We start from the raw sequence: 21,403 nt of genomic DNA, 5'->3' as shown, positions 1-21,403 counted from the left end.
TGGGTGTCGGCCAGTATACCGTGCTACTTGCTCAATATATACGGATATCCAAATTAATGAGGACTGAATTAACGAGAATTTTTAGTACCTTGTCTTCCCTGCACAGGCGACAAGCCTGCTGCAAAATATATTGAATATTCAGTCGTCCGAATACTAGGTATTTGATTTGTGAATCAAAGTATTCGAGAACTTGTTATTCGAATCTTATTCCTTTATTCGAGTATTCACGCATCCCTAATAACAATTTTGATCAACTTATGGACATTAGCTTTAAGAGCATCATTAAAAGCTTTAACTCTTGTTTCAATGGTGATTATATTTAAAGTATTGCAATACGTGTGTACCTATGCAGCCTCCACACCTTCCCCACATCTAGGCACATTTAGAGCTAGGTGTTACTTCAAACTGGACAAGTGTCTCGTGTATTCATACATGCCATTTCCTGTTGCACATTTGTTCCCAGATATATTCAGAGAAATTCAGCAGCCTAGACAGCTGGAATGGAAGTCAGTTCTCAATCAGCTCAATAGGGGAGTTGCACATCATCGCAGATCACATCGCCTGTGCCTGCTGCCAATTCCTCTGACTTCGATCATTACCTGTAGGTCTTTTACACAATGACTTGTGCACACAACCACTGTTTAAAGTAGAGTAATTTTATATGCTGTGGTTTCAGGATTATAAGATGCATAATTTGCCTCACAGAAGAGCATTCTTCGTATATCTGTACAATTTTAAGGCTCACAGACAGTATATAGTAGCATTGTTACTCATAAAGTTGCTCTACCCATTTTCTTGCATTGATTTGTACCCCATTCTAACATATTGAACCAGCAATAGACACAAACACAAGAAAAGAAGTACATGGACAGCGCTGGAGACATTTGGCTCTCTGAAAACTGAACACAAAGAAAGTTGATTGAATATTTACGGAAATCCCCCAAGGTGGAGTAGATTTGTAATAAAGGGGTTATTACTTATTGTCATCCACCCAAGCACAGTCATACTGCTACAAAGGAAAGCTATGCAGCTTTCTCAGAAACTTCGTAGTTAAAGAAACATTCGTCCTTATTCGTCCTGATTTGTAGCTGTATGGCTGCGCTTGGGTGGATGACAATGAGTAATTCCTCCCTTATTACAAAGAAGGTTTCTCGCTGAAGAAAAGATGAACTTTCATTTCAGTTCATTTCTTCAGTGGGCAACTTTGTGTTCGGTCTTCAGAGAGCCAATTCATGCACGAGATCAGGTATGTGCACCCCACAGAACATATGGTGGGATATAGAAGTGAAGGTTTCATGGCAAGAGCGCTAAAAAAGGTAATCAGGAACACTGAAGGACACTGAGAACGAAGCATGTGCCGTGCCTGGGACCTGTATTTGTGCTTGAAACACAAGGTGTAGACGTGTTAAGCTTGTGGGCCACAACCTGCGTATGATCCACTTGCTGTCATCAGATGGGAAGAGAGCATCGGAGAATCTTTAGCAATATACGAGGTGTCTGGACTGGCCTTCCTTCACAGGTTGCAGAGGCCGAATAATACTGTGGTGCTTGAGCATGAAGAAGACAACCATGCATGCTGTCATGCGAGACTCCATGTTGTCATGCAAGGCACCATAAAATAAATCGATACATATTCAACATGCCAGTTCGAATTTAAAAAAAAAGTTGTCGGATTTATTTATCAGCATTATGACCAATATTTCTTACTCTCGACTCGTGCCACTATCTTCAGTCTCTTGCTGACAGGCGCTTGCATGACCACATCACTTTTGCTCAAGGTTGTACATGGCACATTACCTATACATGCACCAATTCATTTCAGCGATCCTGCACCACGCACGCAACGCAATAGCCCGCTCAACTTAATTTTATTACAGGCATCAGTATATTCTTACAAATATTTTTTTCCGCACAACACAAAAATCTGAAATTTCGACAGATCATTTTGTGCAATGCCGCATGACGAAATCCCGTGTGACAATGCATTTTTCCTTTTCATTTTTTCTGCATGCTTTGCACCCATATATCGTTGCTGTAACAGCTTTAACAGTGTTTGTTGCTTTTTTTTTCTTTTTTGGCACACTTGTTCTTGTACCTACTCCTGTAATGTCTCGCTCTGCATGGCAATAGCTAGAGCTAGTATATGTGCCTAAAATAGTAAATTAAAATGCGAAAGCAACAGTAATCAGAACTACCGTCTGCAGCGGTCCACCTTATGGAATAATAGTCCCGTGATTAAAAATCTTTCTCATCTTGTGGGCCCGGAGATGAGCTGTTTCGTTTGGCTTGGGCCGGACAGCGTCCCGAGTATAAGTTATTGCAGGCCTAGGGCCGGGACTGGGCCTATACGTGCATAGAGTTCCAGCGTACAGGTTTCGATTCACTATTGTTGAGTGAAATACACTTAGGGTGTTGCAGCATTGAAATAAAACTATATGGTACGTGCTGAGAGAAAAGTTGGTTTATTGATCTGCTTTTACCCCACCGCGGTGTTAGTGGTTAAAGTACCCCGGTTTTATCATGGCTGCATTTCACTTGAAGGCACATTCACACTTGTGACTTTAAGTGATTAACTGTTCAACCATATCAGTTGAAAAGTAACTGTCACAGGCCATTCGAGCACTCCTCAACTTTCCAACTTTGTGGCCATGTTTGTGACTGCTGGTCACAAATCTAGCGACACACAACAGAAGTTTTACATCCAGCTTCTCGTTGATGGTGGCTCGCAAGCGTGAATGGGCGTTAAGAATGGCACCATTAATTGTGTGTGGTGTCCAAGCACGTAAAGAAAGTTGCAGGTAGTCTATATGTTTTGGAGCTTTCTCTCGCAGCTTGAGTTGCCATAAAACAAACACAGCCGTTTTACTTTCAGTTCGGCCATGAGCCCGTACGTGAAATAGTGCTAATTAACTCCACTGGTGGCGAGGAGGCTTTAATATCTATAGTGGGCTGTAAAATATGAATGATTAAAAATCTTCAAGGAACAAAGCATTAAGCGTCTGTGTAATAACCTTTTTTTTTAATCTCTTGAATTTTGAGCTCCTCATTGTTATCGATTGTTTTTTCTGCACATCTACAAGATTACTGTTACAAGAACCGACCGAGAAAGCATATGCTTCATTGTCACTTTCCTTTGAATTAAAAAAAAATAATCATACATATTACACAAATTTGAACTTCCTTTTTGTCCAGTTCATTATTTTATTGTGCTATAAATCGTACAGTAATAGTAATTCATAGATAATCGTTACTTAGAACTTCCGCGGGCTGGCCTTCACTCCGAGCTTAGCGGGCCGGGCCCGAGCTCAACAGAGCAGCCCGGGGCCGTTAGCTATGCCATTAGTGCGGCGCAGTGCGGTGCGTATGCCTGAAGGGCGTATTTGTGAACCTGCCGGGGAAGAACGTACGTATCACCTTAAAGTATGCCTGTCTTGCCCATACACCACTGGTCGGCGTGTACTTAATCAAACGTTTCCTCGGAAACTGATCAAGCACATCCCATTTACCCAAGAACATGCAAAAACGGGCGTAGCCGCAAAAGCCCTTCAAAAATGGCTTTATGTCGATGCGGCGGAATATTATCCAGCCCCATAAATGTATGCCCTTTCAGCCGTTGACTCCAAAATTTTATGCAAAACCTCTCGTCATCCCGAGACTCGCACATTTGCCACTCCTGCCTTGACGCCACCTCATCAACCGAGCTATGCTGGTTATGCTCTGATCTATCCCTCCTCAGCGTGTCGTTTCTGGCGGCCAGAAGAGCCAACATCGAGCTATCGAGCGTCGACCACGTTATAGTGCCAAGGTATATGTACTAATGATAGTGCTCTAGAATTCTAGAGCACTGTCCACCAATATCGATTCATAACTCAGCGTAGAATAAAGCACGATCAACATCATCACTCTGCTAGGGGAAAGGCAATATCAGCATCAGCATCACCCATTTTGATGCATACATGTATATATCACGTGGTAAAGACCTTACGTTTGATTGGATGGTAGACGCGGCAGATAAGTTCAAAGCAAGCGCGGTGCAACCGTTGCTTCAACTGCTTGAGAGCGAGCAGCGGCACTTAACAGCCTCACAGATACTCAGACGGCACTGCAGGTAATACGGTCGCTACGTTTCCATTCCTACTGTACGCTGTGTGGCACCAGCGCCTTCTTTGCTGCTCAAGCTTTTGATTATCGTTGCGTGTGACAGCATCCCGTCCCAACGGCTGTGGAGTCTCCCAGTTATGTGCTTGCTAAACTTGGCGTGCAACTAGCAGTGTACAAGACGCTAAGGCATTCCTTTCTTCTCATTTCGTTGCTTCTGTCTAAACTCTCGTTTCTTTAAAAATTCCCTGCAGCTTGTTTTATATTTGTTTTGGTCACGTATCGCCCTCTGTTATTCGAACATTCAACACTGTTCACGCGTTCTTCCCGTATTTTATTTAACAGAAGGATTATGGCTGGGAAGCTGCTAGTCTTCTCGCCTCCGAAGGTCGTCGAGGGCAACTTGGATGCCGAGGTGCCCATTCTGCTGGTGCAACCATTCAGCAAGCCGCCGCAGGTCACCTTTGAAAGGATTCCGGTTGGTTGTGAGGCAGTGCGCCAGTTGAAGATCCTTAACACTACCAACACCGACCACACCGTGACACTGAGCGATGCAATACGGCCAAAGGGTTTCCAAGTCAAACCAAATGAGTTCACGCTTCTGCCCGGGCAGCACCAGCTCGTGTCGCTCGTCTGGAGACCCGATGGCAGTGAGGCTTCGAGCAGGCTGGCCGTCCCGGTTTCTACCGACAAGGGCTACAAGGGGCGCTTCATCTTGCTTGGAACCGTCCGCGAAGAACCGAAGCCACTGAAACCTGCCCGTAAGGTACGGCTAGTTCTTATATCCTGCGGGTGCCTATTGCATCACGTATCATTGCCTTTTTTTTTTTTTTTTACTTACTTTCTGCTCCCGATCCGTAATGTCCTACCAACTAGCCCAGGCTTCTGCATTACTAAATCCACGTGGCGTTCTTATTTATGTTTTAGTGTGTCCTACATCCCATACATCTTCTGGCGACTTCATTATGCGTCAGACGCCGGTCATCGACCGGCCTACTTTATTTCGCGACACGAACTCCATTCACTGAACCTACAGGGACAGAAATGTATAATGAGAACACGAGTAATCAGCACAAGCAGGAAGCACGGCACATCAGTTTCAGAAATAGTAACACAAATTGCTGCGATACCAAAATGGATTTCTTACTAAAAAAAAAAAAATCAGCATAGGTGCTCACTGGCTAGTTACCCTTTTAGGCAGTATGCTGACGAACTGTATTATTTTTCTGTATGCAACCTTCCAGGTACAGTAGCAAATCCATACCCAAGCAGCTTATCTGGCCCAGGATGTTGCATTTTCCAAAAACTATTGAAACACAATCTTCAGAGGTGCAGTTTACCCAGTTTAGAAGTTCCGTTTGTCCGCCTATCAGGGCTGGGCAAGCTACTTCGAAAAAGTATCTTCGATACCAATACTCGATACACTGAAAAATTGCATTTCCGAAGCCGATACAAGATACAGGACCGAAATTGAGTTTCAATACAGATACGCGGTACTGTATCGTCAATACTTCAATACATCACTGAAATCCTAACATAATAAAGGTGGTAATACGATTAACGACTATAAAAAAATTTTACCGTGCTTTCTGGAATTTTTAGAGCATTCCTATAGTGTTGTTTTTCTGAAAGGGCTTAAGGAATACGCCAGCACGGAGTTAATGCTTGGGCTGCTGCCATTGTCAGAACTTCACATTGAATTGAAGCTATGGTTACAGTTAAGCGATTACTTCCACAAGCAGCCTAGCGAAATATTTCTTTAAACTGTTGCTGTTCATGTGAATCGACCTGTGAGAACTTGGCTAAATACAAAGGTGCAACCTGCATGCGGCTGGAGAAATGAGCAGTTATATTGCCATTAGTGCAATAAAAAGCTTTTGAAGCTCTGAATATTGTTAAAAGCTAGAAGGAAAACAAGAAAAATAAAATGGCTAAACATTATTTAGTCCGGAAAGAGCGCAATAAGGGCATGCTAAAAGTGGCACAAATGAGAAAAGCCTCTCTACATACGCACACGAGCACACCGCAGTGTTGTATTAGACGAAGATACCTTTTATCAGCGTGTAAGAGGGAACCATAGCCGCATTGACTCAAGCATCCTGGAGGTAGTTAGGAAACTCGAGGTTCACTAGCGTCGCTGGAGAACTACGGCTGGTTGTATAGATAATAGAAGTATCTTTTTTAACAGAAAGTGGCTAATATGGCGTCAATCAATTTGCATATTTAAAAAATAATGTTTTTTCTTTTTTAACTAGAGATATCTTTAAAAGTTTTATTCAAGGTTTGCCTAAATGTTTTTCGCAAAAAAAAAATTGTTTGAGAACACAATTTTTTTTTCCGAACTGTGCTGGAAAATTGCATTCATAGTTTTGCTGTCGCACATTTCATAAACTTTTGGACGTAATATTTTTTCCAGAAAAAACAGTCTAGTGGAAGCCTGTACCCTGTGCAGTTACAAAGGATGGATTTGTTTTCCGCCAAGCGCCGTAATTACAAGAACGTGGTTAGCCGACTGCATCGTGGCAGAATGAGGCCTTAGAAGCTTGTGTTCTTGCCGCTAAGCAGAGCTGGCACGCAAACCCAGGGGTTTTGGGTTGTGCATAAGTTACTGCGTCCAGAAACACTGAGGGCACTGCTTGATGAGAATCAAATGCCACAGAGACGAGGGGTGGATGGCAAAGGGTGGGAAGAGTAGGTACAGCAGTGTGCATAATGGCTACTGCATGTTCGCCTTGCGTTTCCGCTTTGTTCATATCTCTCTGTGTGTCTATCAAAGGCTCAGCAGCTTCGTGGTATGCACTCGGTGCTATAAAGTAAAGCACCTTGTGAGCACCTACTTACCATTGCCTCCTTCAGTTTTAAAGAAAGGGAATCAGAAATGTGGTTGACGCTGAGGGGCCGGGGAATTTGTAGGGAACTCAGGCGGTACTACAAGACTGGCGCCGTCAACCCAGTCTAACAGCGGTTTCAATATTTGAAGTTTTCTTTAGTATCGAGTATCTTCAAAATACACAATACCTTAAACATGTATTTTAGATACCAATACTCCGATACTTTAATTTTCCGCACACAATACCTAATACTGATACACAAAATGTATCTAAAGATAGTATCGAAGATACATGTATCTTCGATACTGCCCATGACTGCTTCCTATGCACCTTGTCCACTTCAACCTTCTACCTCCAGCATATATTACCCCACTGAAAGGGCTATTTTAGGTACTGCTTTGGTTGCAACTAGCATAGCAGGACATTGATACATTCACTTTAATTGTACTTGGCCAAATGTTGATGCTTTATAGAGGCATCGAGGTTGACACAAGAGGTGCATGAGACAGCACATACACATACAAACACAGAGAAAGTGGCATGTTGGAAATTATTACTGTTGCTGGTAAAGGGTTAGTAGTTGGCACAATTTCATTTACAATAATTCGCTAGATATGCATGGAAAGGTTGCATTCAACCTTCTGAGTGCTCATGCATGTTCTGCTTTTTAATGTGCAGAACCCGGGGCCAAAGTCAAGCATCCTGACCTGTTCACAGAAGCCAAACTTGAGCTCGCGAGCTGCGACCTCTGTGCAAGCACGAAAGAAAGTTGACCCAGCTCCTGCACAAGCATGTAAAAGAGCAGTGCCTCCCATCAAAGTGACCATCCCGATAGAGTTCAAATCCTCCGTACGCAGGAATGTTGGTCGTGAGAACCGGGCCACGAAAGTTTCTACACCGACACAGCTGTCCAAGAAGGCAGCCCCAACTAAGTCGCATCCACGCAAAACAGCAGCACCTCCAGTTAGGGCAACTGCACGTAAAGCGGTCCCATCTTATCCAAACAAGGATGCCACTTCTGACCCCCCTGCAAGCAACTTAGATGTGAAGTTGAATCCAGTTACCCCAAAAGTTCTTGTCAAATCACCTATCATCTGTGATCCTGTCATTGCTGGTGATGCTCAATCCCTGTTAAATGATAAAACCTTAGCTGCGATGCTTACACCCGGTAGAGACGGAGACCTTGATCCTCTAAATGCAAGAACACCTGCGGGGGACATTCGAAGAGAGACATTTAATGTTCCTGCTTTTGAAGCCACAATAAATGCCACAGTGAAAAATAGTTTCAAGAATGCAAACACTGTGTGTGAAAACAGCCTGGAAATGTCTAATGCCTTCGAGGACAGTCTCGAACCAGGGCAAATAGCTCACTCGGCTAATCTAGTTACAGAAACAGTTAGCAACAGCGATGAACACTCAGACTCTGGCAATAATGACACCTTTGAGCTTGACCTCAGCGCTCGAATGGAAATGTTATATCAGCAGATACTTGCAAGGCAGCCCTGCACCACATCTCAGGGAGACACACCCACGACCACCATATCTGCAATGCATGAACAGATGTCTGGTGAGCAAGCCGAAGAACTTCTGTGCAGCCCACTAAAGGCAGCAGAGCGAGGATCGCTATTGCCCACACCACTTCGAACCATCTTAGACGGGCAGCGTTCTTCGTCACCAAAATGCCCAGCCAAGGCAAGCAAAGAGGACAGTTTGCCCGATATTAAAGACATGCTTGAAGAGCTAGAGCTAGGTTCAGGCCGTGACCCAGAATGCAGTGACAATGAGAGGTCTCTGCAGGAAATGATACAGAATTATGAGAGTGCTGGACTTCTCACAGACCATGTTCGCATTGAAGACTTCTTTCCTTCTGACATCAGCAGTATTAAATAATTGGGCAATTCTGGCAATGGCTTTTAAGAGAATATAGACACCTGATTTTTGGTTACATGTTTTGTGCATTTATGCGAAAGGCATTACTATATATGGATCACCATGTGCTGTTTGCCCATCACCACTAAATAACTTATTGGATTTCTTTTCATATCTGTTTTGTATTCAACAGCAGAGCAATGGCTATGATGTCAAAGTTCTAAGCCACATGAAGAATACAAAAGCTGTGACCTTCATGTGCTCCTTCATCATTTTAGGTCACTAAAATGCTAAAGCCAACTTACCTCGAAAACAGGAATCGCAAGAGTTGAAGAAGCAATGATTATATATCAGATTTTCATCCCTCTGATGTCTCGTCCTTAACTTCACTTTGACGTCATAGCCATCGCTCGGTTGTTAAAACCAAATCTAGTGGGAATTAAAAATTCTGTTAATAATTGTTCAGCGCTCGAAGGCAGAAATCACATGATGATTCATGTGCAGTAATGTCTTACAAGCAGTTAATTGGCCGGGTAAGCTACAGCTCATTGAGGCATGGGGTGACATATATATGTACTTTGGACTGAGGTTTGCTTTCACTGTAGGTTGACTGTATTCAGGCCTTTGTTCCTGGAAAGAGCACGTGCCCGTGTCATGCTCCTTCCAGGAGCCTCTCTTGTGACAATAATTTGAAGGCTGCCTTGCACATTCCTCGTGGATACGTAGTCACGTGGTGAGCTTCCTTTCATGTGTATGTCAATCGGGATTTATTAGGGCTGGCCAGAATGCAGTTGATGGTAAAGCATGCATATATCTTATAGGCAGTCAAAGCCTCAAAACTGCTTAATTCCACTGGCAAGACTGAAACATAACGAGGTGTTTGCTGTTTTGCAAAATTTCATTACTATGGTGCACATTTGTTCAAATAATGCTTGTACAGGGACTGCTTGTGAAGTTGTGGGCTTTTCTTAATGGTTTTAAAAAAGTTATCCAGTTCTGGACAAACACCGTTCTGTTTTTTATGCACATAATAGGATTGTGTGTTCAATTTGCAATACTATTTGCTAAAGTGAAAATGCATATGAATAAATGGTATGAAAGGTTGTTTGCACTATTACAGACATTGCATGCTTTTGTTTATGACTATTACTGCTGTTGTTCATCGCGTAACTATTTTCCAAAGCTTACTAGAAGCTCTTAGTTACTTTGTCAGAAACGTAGGGTAGAGACACATTACCCCAACAATGTGTGAAATAAAACATGCATATAAGAATATTGCCAAACACGACAGATAAAGTGAATCTGGGCTTCAATAAATGCCTGTGTCTTGAAACAAACTTATGGGATTTGCATCTCATTTTTTTTCAAGGCTGCCACTAGTATTTGACTGCTTGTTGCACCAGTCAAAACAAAGCAAATGTTCATGCAGGCATAGTATTGACAACACATTTAATTATGCATTGGTGAAATCTTCATATGTAGCAGATGCAGCGCATGCTGTTTAGTAACAAGCTGCATTTTTTTTTTGCCTTCTCTTGCTAGCATGCGTTGATATAAGCATGCGGCTTTTACTAGAATTGTTAATTTAAATGTCTGCGGCTCTTCTTTACTGCCATATGGCCACTGCTTGTTGTTGAATGAGCTTTTTTTCGAGTTTACCACCGCCTCTTGAAGTCCACACATCGTTCAGCTGGCTGCTTCAATGGCCGATTGTATGTTGGTACAGAGCCTGCATTCAAGTGCCCAGTGGACACAGCCTTCGTCATCAGCCGGATTATACCCACCGCAGGGTGAAGGCATCTCCCATATTATTCCATATAACCCAGTCCTGTGCTAGCTAGTATATCCACTTGACTCCTGCGAACTTCTTAACCTCAGAAGAGGGCGAATACGGGCTGGCTGGTACATGATCACGAATGGAAAGAGTACAGTGCTACTAAGACTGGACAGGAGAGCAGACAAACACATGCGCATGTGTTTGTCTGCTCTCCTATCCCTGACATTCTACCATCCCCTGCTACACTTTGCTTCCTTTGTAATCCAATTTGTTACCCTTAGCGAGCATCGGTTATCCTCTCTTTGCACTACATGCCCTGCCCGTGCCCATTTCTTTTCGATTTCCAGTTTAATGTTATTAACTCGAGTTATTTCTGACCCACGCTGCACCCATCTCTTAACATTACACCTACCATTTCCCGTTCCACAGCTCTCTGTGTTGTCCTCAGCTTATGTAGAACCCTTTCGTTAGCCTCCACGTTTCAGCCCCATAGGTGAATAAAGTAATATCCAACTGTTATATGCTTTCCTCTTGAGTGATACCGGGAAGCTGCTAGTCATAATTTAAGAGTACTTGTCAAATGCGCTACATCCTAACCTTACTCTCCTTGCTACTTACCTTTCATGGTCCGGATCTGCAGTTACTACCTATCCTAAGTACGTATGTTCGCCAACCACTTCCAGTGTTTCGCTACCTATTGTAAACTGCTGTTCCTTCCTGAGGCTGTTGAACGTTACCTTGGTCTTCTGCATATAAACATTTAGGCCAACCTTTCTGCTTTTCCTATTCTGATTATCGATCATTCTTTGCAATTCATCCCCCGAGTAATTTAGCAAGGCAATGTCATCAGCGAATTGCAGACTACAGAGGTATTCTCCATTAACCCTTATCCCTAACTGCCCCCAATCCAAGTCCCTGAATACTTTGTTAAAGCAAGCTGTGAATAGTACTGGAGAGATTTGTTTCCTTGCTTAACAGCTTTCCTTATAGGAATTTTGTTACTTTTTTATGCAGAGCTATGATTGCTGAGCAGCTACTATAGATATCTTCCAGTGCTTTCACATACGGCTCCACCATGATTTCGCAATGCCTGCATGACTGAGGAGGTTTTGACTGAGTCAAATGCTTTTTTGTAATCAATGCTATGTACAGAGGTTGGCTATAATCCGAGCATTTTTCTATTACCTGGTTGATAGCATGGATATGATCGATAGTAGAGTATTCGTTCCGAGAACCTGCTTGATCCTTTGGTTGATTGAAGCCTAAGGTTGCCCTGGTTCTATTAATGATTACCTTAGTAAGATACCTTGTACGTAACGGATAGTAAGCTGACTGCTCTATATTTCTTCAAGTCCTTTGCATTCCCTCTCTTATGAATTAAGATAACATTTGCGTTCTTCCATGGTTCCGGTACCGTCGATGTCACCAGGCATTGCATATACAGAGTGGCTAGTTTTTCTAGCACGATATCCCCTTCCGTGCATTAATCAACAAATCTGTAGTTACCAGATCCTCCCCAGCTGCTTTCTCTCTTTTCATAGTTCCTAAACCTTTAACCCGATCCTTCGTTATTAGCGGAACGTCTGATTGTTCTTTACTGCCGCCACTCTCATTGTTCCGACTCCTTTGGCTACTGTATAGGTCAGTATATAACTCCTTGGCTACTTTGACTATCTTGTCGATATTAGTAATCACATTGCCCACCTTGTCTTTTAGTGCATACATCTGATTTTTGCCTATGCCTAATTCCCTCTTCACTGCTTTAAGGCTGGCACCAAAAAGCATGCTCAATTTTCTCCATGTTATACTTATGTTGGACACTTTGCACTTATTAACTAGCTCTGATAGCTCTGAGAGTTCTATCCTGACCATTGGTTTGGAGGCTTTCATGCTTTGGCGTTTCTTAAATCTTTCGTCTGCTTAGATAATTTACTGATATTCTCTTTAACTACCGATATTCTCTTTAACTATCCTAATGCCTACTTCTGCTGCGCACTCGGTAATGATATCTCTGAAGGTTGTGTTCATTGCTTCTAACATAGGGGTTGCATTCCTCGATTAAGGCTGAATATTTGTCCTATAGGGATATCCTGAATTCTTCTACCTTCCCTCTCACCTCTAATTCGTTGATGGACTACTCCCTCACTAATCTGTTTTGCTCGTTCTTTATATCTAGATTCAAGACTTCACCATCCTGTGGTCACTGCAGTGGATTTTTCCAATTACCTCTACTTCCTGCATAATGCCAAGGTTAGAATACAGTATGAAGTTAATTTCATTTTTAGTGTCCCCGTTAGGGCTTTTCTATGTCCACTTCTGGTTCTTCCATTTGCGAACTTAACAGCTCCCTTCTGCTATCCCTAGAAGCAATGGCGTAGACGCCCACTGCTTGGTCTCCAGCTTGTTTTTTGCCTACCTTAGCAAGCCTTCGCCTGCTTGGTCATCATGACTAAACGTAGGTGTGTAAGCCTGTATAACATTGCTTATACTGCTTATTATGCTTAATTACAATGCCTGCCGCCCATTCATTAATCGGGTGGAAGAAAGATCTAGCATTTTGGAGCAGCTTGTTATACAGCAATGTTATACAGGCCTACACACCTACACATAGTTATGATGACCAAGCAGTCAAAGGCTTGCCAAGGTAGGCAAAAAGTAAGCTGGAGACCAAGTAGTGGGCGACTACGCCATTGCTTCTAGGAATAGCAGAGGAGAGTTGCCGAGTTTGCAAATGGAAGAACCAGAAGTGGACATAGAAAAGCTCTGACAGGGACACTAAAAATGAAATTGACTTCATACTGTGCTTTAGAGCAATAAAACAAGTTTTGGAGCACTCAAGTTATGTTTTGGAGTATGTTTCTCAATCAAACGCCTTGATTATTTGCAATTTTACATCCCTGACATACAACAACAAGCAATTTAATTCCTTTCAATTCAATGTTTAATGCTTTGTTGACTATGCATCTCTGACAAATTGCCAAAACATGTATAAACATCTAAAATAACAGCTGACCTGAGCAACGATTCCAAACAGACTAGTAGTAAATGCAATGCTTGCTTGTCCACTTCGTAACTGAACACAAAATTTGACTGAAAAACCTTGACTTTTGTTTACATGGCTTGGCAAAGAAATGTGGAGTCTGCCACTTTATGTGCTCAAGCACTGCCACTAATCTGGAATCTACATCAATGAGCAGCGTTCTGCCCTCTATCTCGTTCATGTCACTATCGATTCCATGCCCGAGCCGATAAATTCCCAGACACTGGTCAGTAGTGTCCATAGGGAGGATAGACTGCACTCAAGGGCAGTCTTTTAAGACACTGCCACTTCAATTTCAGCATGTTGGCAATAAGCCCTGTAAGACTTTCCGACCCCCTAGAGATGGTATCTAATGATTGGCACCTTCCGTGAGCAGCCCCAAAACGATTGAAGTATGCTTTTGCTTGATGTAGGCTTTGCATACTTGTTATTGATAAACAGGCGCAATGGTGCTTTTAGAGCAGAAGCAGAACTCATAGTTTTATGGAGCTAGACAAGTTTCCTAACGACTCGTGGTAATTTGCAGTAACTGCATCACTTCTCTCTCCACAGGCGATTGAAAAGGCTGGGAGGTGAACAGCATTTTTCCACAATTACTTCCCTAGAATTGCTTGTGCCTCATTTTAAATTTACTTGCAAACAAATTATTGTTCCAAATATGCTTCTCCAGATTATAAAAATTTTTTTTATTTGGCACAGCACAAGATGCGTTTACCTCTGCCGCCGGTGCGCTGTCATTGCTCAACTATGGCAGCTCCCAATAAAGGATGCACAACTTAAAGCATGTCATCAGCTTGTTTCTCACAGTTACTGTACTACAATACTACAGTGGGTTAATTGGATTGGATTAAATTCTTTGCAGGCAATACAATGGTTCACTGTGCAGCAAAAACCAGTCTTTCACTAAATTTGATGTCAACACCTTAGGCAGCTGGTTTGGAGCAATATTGTGCTTTCGAGCACCATGGGGCAAATGAAGCAGCGCTTCCACCCCTGATCATATACTTATTGACAAAGAAGCCTACTCCTAGTTCCCGTCTTTCTGGCAAACCTCGATAATACATGCCCTGCCCGCGCTTTGGCCTTCTAGCCTCACTAAGCCCTATGACATCCCATTTCATGCCTGCTAGTTCCTCAAAGACGATTGCTAAACTAGTATGTCTCATTAGCTAGGGTTCTAGTGTTAAACGTTGCCAGGGTCAATTTTCAATGGCAGCCAGTCCGGAGTCTATTCTAATTCAAACCATGAGCAATATATGCAATTTTTCAGAATTAAGTTTAAGAAATTGGGACATTCTCGATCAGCACCCTCTTTTGCATTACAGGTCTGACGGCCGCCATGGTCAGTTGCTCTGCAGCCACTAAGGAGCGAAGGCTAGGGGTTTGTTAGAGCATTCATAGGGGGTTGCGGTCAATTACTACACCAGAGTGGCCAAATCCTGTTCTGGTGAGGGAGTGCGTTTTCGGAGGTGTCATCAGTAACAGGTCAAACCCCACGCCTGTTCGTCCAATTCCATCAACATGCATATTTTTTTTTTTAATCTGGTGGAGAATTGCGTGGCATCGGGATTCGAACCATGGTCCACTTGCACTCAAGGTGGATGTTCTACCTCTACACTTGGACTTAGCCTTAGCGAGTCTAAGCGCTTCGCAAAGGCACATACAGTATTATAACACTATGATGCAGTGTTCCGAGCACACGAGAACTTCTTGCTTGTTGGCGCAGTGAACAGCTTTAAAACCTAACACTCCAGAAGGGTCTTGTCTATAGATTTATGGTGCATCATGCCATTGTCACCATTGAAGAATTTTTGCACCCCGCAGCAAAACAAAAGTTCCCATGACCCACCACTCTGTTGTACACATCCCATCAAGCTGAAAGCAATTAAACTGATGTGAGCATACTCAGATGCTACAGGATCGCTTCGAGAGTCCCGTGCTCTGCATGCAACTGATCATCCCATGACATCAACACAGAATGGCCTGTAGAAATCTCAATTATGGGGTGTGGCTCACATGAAAGGGCACTTACCTTGAAAATTTGATTGCGGAAGAATTCCACCATATCCAAGTGAGAAATTTCACATGGACGACTGGAACACTATGAATATAGACTCGGAACTTTTTGACCTATAACAACGTTGCCATCATTGCATTGGTGGGAGCACCATCTTTTAAATTTTAGCAGTTGATTAGACCAATCTATTTCTTGCTGCAATGTCTGCACTGGCACAGACAGCAGCATGTAAACTGAGCTCCACAAAGTCATTTTTTGGCAATGGGTGCACACTAGAGAGCAGAAATATGCCCTCTTCTTACGCAACAAAATATGTACAATAAGCAGATGGTTTTCTATTAAAACATATAAACATGCTTTCAATAATGGATATGGGAAAGACAAGGTAAAAATTTGTGATTACATTTGCTAGGCAAATCTTGTTACAGAAGCATCCATAGATGCCAAACCAGTGGTTTGGCATGGTTTGGCCATAGAGTGGTTTCCATGCAGAGGGCAATGCTCCAATTAGCCGCATACACCACAGTGCAGTCAAACTCTTTGGTGAACAATTTATAAATGCCTCACCTCGGTAACTTTCTGTTCATTGCCAAGAAAAGCTGTTGTCAAGTATGATTTGCTACTGTCTAAGTCACTCGAGTACACACACTGCTGAAACACTAATAAACCACGGGAGCATGCGTGGGTCCATGCTGTTCTAAGCTGGGGTTTCTTAACCTTTTTGCCTCAAGGAACCTCAAGAGCCGTTAACATGCGACAAGCTACCCCCACTGTCATATCAGGTTTTGTTGCTTGTGCGTGGGTCTGTCCAGATTTTTCTTTCTTTTCAAGAATTTGGCAATCATACGTTTATTAAATCCCTGCTTATCGATCATGATCAGGCCTCTAAATCGAGAAAAATAAGGCAGAAAACTAGTCACAAGATGAATGCTCATTTCATTTGCATGCTTAGCCAGCTGGGCTGTGCATATAATCAAGACGGCCGCCTGGCTATCATTGGTTATCTGCCACTTCTACTGTGGAGGACTGGATGTAGTGCGCCATAGGTGTATGTTTCTCATTCAGAAAATACTTTTTTCGGCGCAAATGGGCTTGCCAGCAGCAAATCTTCGGCCCATTGCACCGATGCCGTTAAAATGCCTGGAAAAATTCCAAATGACATCACGTTTGTGCCTGGCCCGCATTCGTTGCAAGCAGTGAGGGGGGGGGGGGGGGGGGGTGCAGCTAGTGCACCGGGAGCTTGCGGAATCCACAAAAGCCACCTACAGAGCCAAGTTTCAGAACCCTTGCTCTAAGCAGTGACTTGTTACATTACTTCCTACTCTAGTTCTAGTGGCAAAAACTGCTGCATTTTGCACAGCCAGACATACTGCATAGAGTTGTGCATAGTACATTACAATAAAATTTCATTGCAATATTTACTTGAAAAAAAAAGAATAACCAGGCCTGGAAGCGGTATAGCAGTAAAACCTCATTACAAGAGACTCAAGGGACCCGAAAAAGATATCTCTAGTAACCAACGTCCCTTGTAACCAAACATTCTTACCAAATGGCATGTGCTGCAGTTTAGATTCCCTTAGCGAAATTCCATTCCCTATCAGTGACCTTTTTTTGTTGCAATATGTCAGGAAACAAGGAGTGCCTCTCCTAGATTGGGAAGTCAAAATGTCCCCGTTGTTTCAGCCACTGGCATCCCATTCCTGTGCGACTGAAACAATGAGGACATTTTGACTTCCCAGTCAAGAGGGGGCACTTCTTCTCAGTTCCCGACATATTGAAACAAAAAAGGACACTGAAATGGAACAGAATTTAGCTACAGGAGCCTAAACTGCCGTGCATACGAGTTGGTATTAGTCAGCTGCATTGCATGAGCATATCTGGGTTGTGCTTCTAATTATAATGAAGAATTTACCCTTAGTAACAGAGTCCCTCTTGTATGCTACGTTGCTAACATAGCAAAACCAACCAAACCTTTTTCAAGTGTCTCTTGTAACGAGATTTTACTGTACTTCAATTTTGAAACTACAAGCAAGTCAACAAGCATAGCGATGAGATCATCACACCCACGACTAGGTGTGTGGTGTATGCAACCTCCTTTTTATGCATTTCAGAGCAAACCTGTGATTGTCCTTGCAATGCATAAAATTCATGGGCCAAGAAAACTTACAGGCAAGTGAAATAAATAAGAGCCTCAATATGCGGTAACATTTGTTTATTTTACTGCCACAAAGGCGGCGCATAGGAATTACTTACAGTCTGTCAAAGGTCCTGTTGTGTTTGATGTACACTTAGTTATGAAATAGTGCACTGAATGAAAACTTACAACGATGAGCAAAAAACAAAAACAGGCACACTTCCTGTGTATGTAGAGAAACAATTCAGGCATAAAGATCTTCCCGATCATTTCCAATCGAGTCTGGCTCCTCCAAGCTGCTGAAGTTGAGGAAGTGAGAAGGTCTATGAATCTCATGATAGAACTCCTTAGGGTTTGCCAGTTGCAGTTCATACTTCATGTTTGGGTCGTGCCGAACACCTGCAAAGCAAAAAATGAAGGGAGGGGGCAAAGATTAGTCGTGCAATTGCTAAGCACTGTACTCCTAAGGTACTGTTGCTTACCTGAACTACAATTAAACCTTGATGAAATGAACCTCCACGTAGCGAATACTCAATATTACCAAGTTTCTTAATTCCCCAATGCTGGTCCAATGTAAGCACATGTATTTGAGAACCTCCATGTAACAAAGGTGTCATGGTTAATCAACTAAACTCTTTCTCAGCAATTCCTTTCAGCACTACCAAAGCTACGATAAGTGCAGAGGCAACAGACTGCTGCGGAGTGTAATGCCAGTATAAAGTGGCTGTAAAGCAGATGGGATGAAAAGCTTTTTCACGCACCTACACGAAATTCTGTTTCAAATCCAACCTTAATGTAAACTCGATTTTAGTGTTTGTAACTCTCGCACATGCTGATATCACGTTTACAGCATGACAGCGTGCTTCGAAGCAGGCTGTCTCGCTTTGCAGTCAATTTGCCGCTGCTACTAGAATTTTTGGTTTGCGCTAGTCGGTCATAAATGGTGCACCCTGCATTCATTTGGCCTCATCTCACCTACAGCAATATATATATGAACATTAAATTGCCTTTATTTTTAGTTTTGGGCTATCATTTACCTCTCCCAGGCCTAAAGAAGAAATCTGTTTAGGTGAAAAATGTTCTACGTTTGAAAAGCCAGGTGGCACCACTAGGCTGAAGTTGCCACCGCGGACTCGTCTGCGTATGATGAACTAAAAGCGCGGATGCGATAAACAGCATAACGGTGCTCAAAATGCTATTCAGAAACATAGAAATATTTTTTTCCAAGGCTTGGTACATAAACAGGATCTATTTATACTCGTTTGCAACCACATCTGCTTACGCCGCAAGCAGACGAAGCGACGCGGAGGAAAATGCTCAACGATCCTTCGTGGTTGGTAGAACAGGCTCTTGTTTCAACACTGCTGCACAAAAGTGATGAGATAAAGTATTGCTATGCTGACTACCTGTTAGCTAATGTTGAGCCGCTTGAAATTTGGCTAACGTGCAACTGCCTCATGACCACAGAATATAGATTGAAATAAGAGGAAATGTCTACAAAAGCAGCAAGCATGCTGTTGTGTGCCCGTAGTAGATTGAGCCTTAGAGCCTTTATGCCCCTAAACAACGATAGATGCATTTTGCGCACCAGTTCGAGCGCTATGATGCCGTGGCTTTTCAGCACTAGCAAGCAAACTTCGTTGCAAGAACATGTGCTCCCACCAAACAGCTTCACTGCCTCCAGTGCGGCTGTGCGTGGAAGCGATCTTCCTATGGTTAACTTTTTTGTATAGAAACATTTTATGTACTTTTAGTGCAATAGCACAACTACCCTCATTCGCACAATACCCGAAGCATGAAGCCGATTTAGCTTTTGACCTTTGCAAGCAGTGACAGGGGAGAGGTGCACAAGTGCAGCGCAGAGAAACCAATCAAAGGCGTGCTTTCCATATGTTGTCATAATGTGCTCTGCTGCAGCTGCCGTGCTGGAGGTAGAGGGGAATCTCGTTTCACATTTGCAGTTAGGCGTACTTGATTACGTTCTGCCATTGCTCTACTTCTCAGGTTAGAACGAAGGTTAACCCAGGCCCACCCACATTGTCTGCTACTGCACAATATTCCATGGTTAATCAGGTTAAATCATTTGTGTCCTGCCCTTGGCACCTTCCAGCTGCTTGAGTGCCATTGTGTGGGAACACTTCGGTTTGAAGTCACTACAAAAGTTAGTTTTAACTGGAGCACACAAGAAGCAGTACGTTTTCAGCGGGTTTTTTTCACACTGTATCCTAGGGGAAGTCAACAAAGTGGTCTCACACTTACCTAACAATTTGCCATAATTAACGGGTGTCTACTGTATTATGAGGATGCAGCTTGAATATAGAAGGATAGCATGCCTTCTGATTTTCCAGCATAAATGTTGCAAAGAGAGTGTAAACGACGACTGTTTGATGCTGCATTTTAAACTTTCTGGCACACAAAACTAAGAATGTTTGCTTTAAATAAATTTGTAATAGTATGTACTAGGGATGTCCAATGAACACTGGCATGGTGGTTCACAAATATACCCAGAATGAGCTTGTATTTCATGCTACTGCTTGTTTGTATCCCCACATAATTTCACTCAACTTATCTGTAGGTAGAATTCATGTGCAGAAATCATCTCACTGACAAACATCAGATGTGCTTACACCACTCAATAATGGCTGCTACAACCAAAAAGAAACAATAAAAATGAAGAGGAGTTAAAAATGGCACACACATACGAGCAGAAAACCAGGGGAAAAAAAAATAAAAATGGTTCATGATACTCTTGTGATAAGCATACTACACTGTTCGAAAGTCTTGTAAAACACTTCTCGCACAGCATACCCATAAAGTTGTAGTTCCAAGAGCCCTGGGCAGGCACCATGAAGAATCCCAGAAAGCGATCAGAAAGCAGCATCTGGACACGCTCATAGTGTGAGGGCAGGTAGCCCTTGGGGTTGTTGCCCCTGTCCGTGTTCTGTCGGCCCCACTCGTAGCCGCTTGGGGTCAGCTTGTATGCAGTCAAGGAGCACGAGCCTGGCGTGAAGCTGGTAAAAGCAAAACAGGGTACAAGAGCATTCAAGATTGTGCAAGCAAAGAAAATGTCGTTTTCGGCTATTTCACCTATGAAGACATTCATAATGGCCACAGGCCTGGCAAGATAACAAGAAAACCAGACATGCAAGGTGATCTGGGCCCTACCCTGTGCTGTCACGACTACAAAAAAGTGACTTCATTAGCAAAACATAAGAATGAACCACCAATTGCCAAGTGGGTAAATAAAGGAATCAAATGAGAAGTAAAATGGCTGGAAACTTCATTCTGCAGGCAACACCGGCTTTGTATAGGACCAGTCTACTTCTCCCTCTCTTGCAAGGATGACTAGAGTGCCACCAGCACAACAGTCTTGACTCTCAAACATCAAGAATATGACAAACCATTCAAGTTAAACCTTGAAGCGCATTTGAAAACTTCACATAACAAAAGTGTTGCGGTGGTTGTCCTTGACATACAGTTAAAACTCGATATATGTTGTCTATGTAACGAAATCTACAGTTTACGTGACAGAAATTTAAATTTTGCAACATCAAAATTTGTCTCCTATCATGTAGAGAACCCTCCAGAACATTTCACCAGCATTCACAAGGAAAGCCTACAACTGTGGTACAAGTGG

General features: G+C 42.8%; 2 protein-coding genes across 4 annotated transcripts in view; one reads left to right on the top strand and one right to left on the bottom strand.

Moving 5' to 3' along the window:
* The first annotated feature begins 3,381 nt into the window (after positions 1–3,381).
* asp (microtubule assembly factor abnormal spindle) lies at positions 3,382–10,135 on the top strand. Of its 3 annotated transcripts, none has more exons than XM_084599411.1 (3): positions 3,382–3,403; positions 4,444–4,864; positions 7,608–10,135. In XM_084599411.1, exons 2-3 carry the CDS (start codon positions 4,451–4,453, stop codon positions 8,817–8,819), a joined length of 1,626 nt encoding a protein of 541 aa, XP_084455537.1. In that variant the 5' UTR covers positions 3,382–3,403; positions 4,444–4,450; the 3' UTR covers positions 8,820–10,135. The 3 variants fall into 3 exon arrangements, with proteins under 3 accessions (XP_084455537.1, XP_084455535.1, XP_084455536.1); XM_084599409.1 differs by lacking the exon at positions 3,382–3,403 and adding an exon at positions 3,965–4,108; XM_084599410.1 differs by lacking the exon at positions 3,382–3,403 and adding an exon at positions 3,972–4,108 and having other exon boundaries at positions 4,447–4,864.
* A 7,694-nt stretch (positions 10,136–17,829) lies between these two features.
* Positions 17,830–21,403, bottom strand: part of Prp8 (pre-mRNA processing factor 8) — a 65,188-nt gene continuing 61,614 nt past the window's right edge. The window contains exons 35-36 of the mRNA XM_084599408.1: positions 20,575–20,777; positions 17,830–18,165 (exon numbers count right to left, since the gene is read on the bottom strand). Of these exons, the coding sequence (XP_084455534.1) occupies positions 18,011–18,165; positions 20,575–20,777 (358 nt within the window). The 3' untranslated portion in view covers positions 17,830–18,010. The remainder of the gene's footprint in view (positions 18,166–20,574; positions 20,778–21,403) is intronic.

This window comes from Amblyomma maculatum, chromosome 3 (assembly GCF_055883805.1).
Source record: "Amblyomma maculatum isolate TAMU_Amacu chromosome 3, ASM5588380v1, whole genome shotgun sequence".
Classification (NCBI taxonomy): domain Eukaryota; kingdom Metazoa; phylum Arthropoda; class Arachnida; order Ixodida; family Ixodidae; genus Amblyomma; species Amblyomma maculatum.
The sequence above is the reverse complement of the archived record's forward strand: the minus strand, read 5'-3'. Positions and strand labels throughout refer to the sequence as shown.

Coding starts and splice junctions, on each gene's coding strand:
- asp (XM_084599409.1), top strand. CDS start 3,996: ATGGTAGACGCGGCAGATAAGTTCAAAGCAAGCGCGGTGCAACCGTTG. Junction 4,109..4,443: donor ATACTCAGACGGCACTGCAG/GTAATACGGTCG, acceptor TTTATTTAACAG/AAGGATTATGGCTGGGAAGC. Junction 4,865..7,607: donor CACTGAAACCTGCCCGTAAG/GTACGGCTAGTT, acceptor TTTAATGTGCAG/AACCCGGGGCCAAAGTCAAG.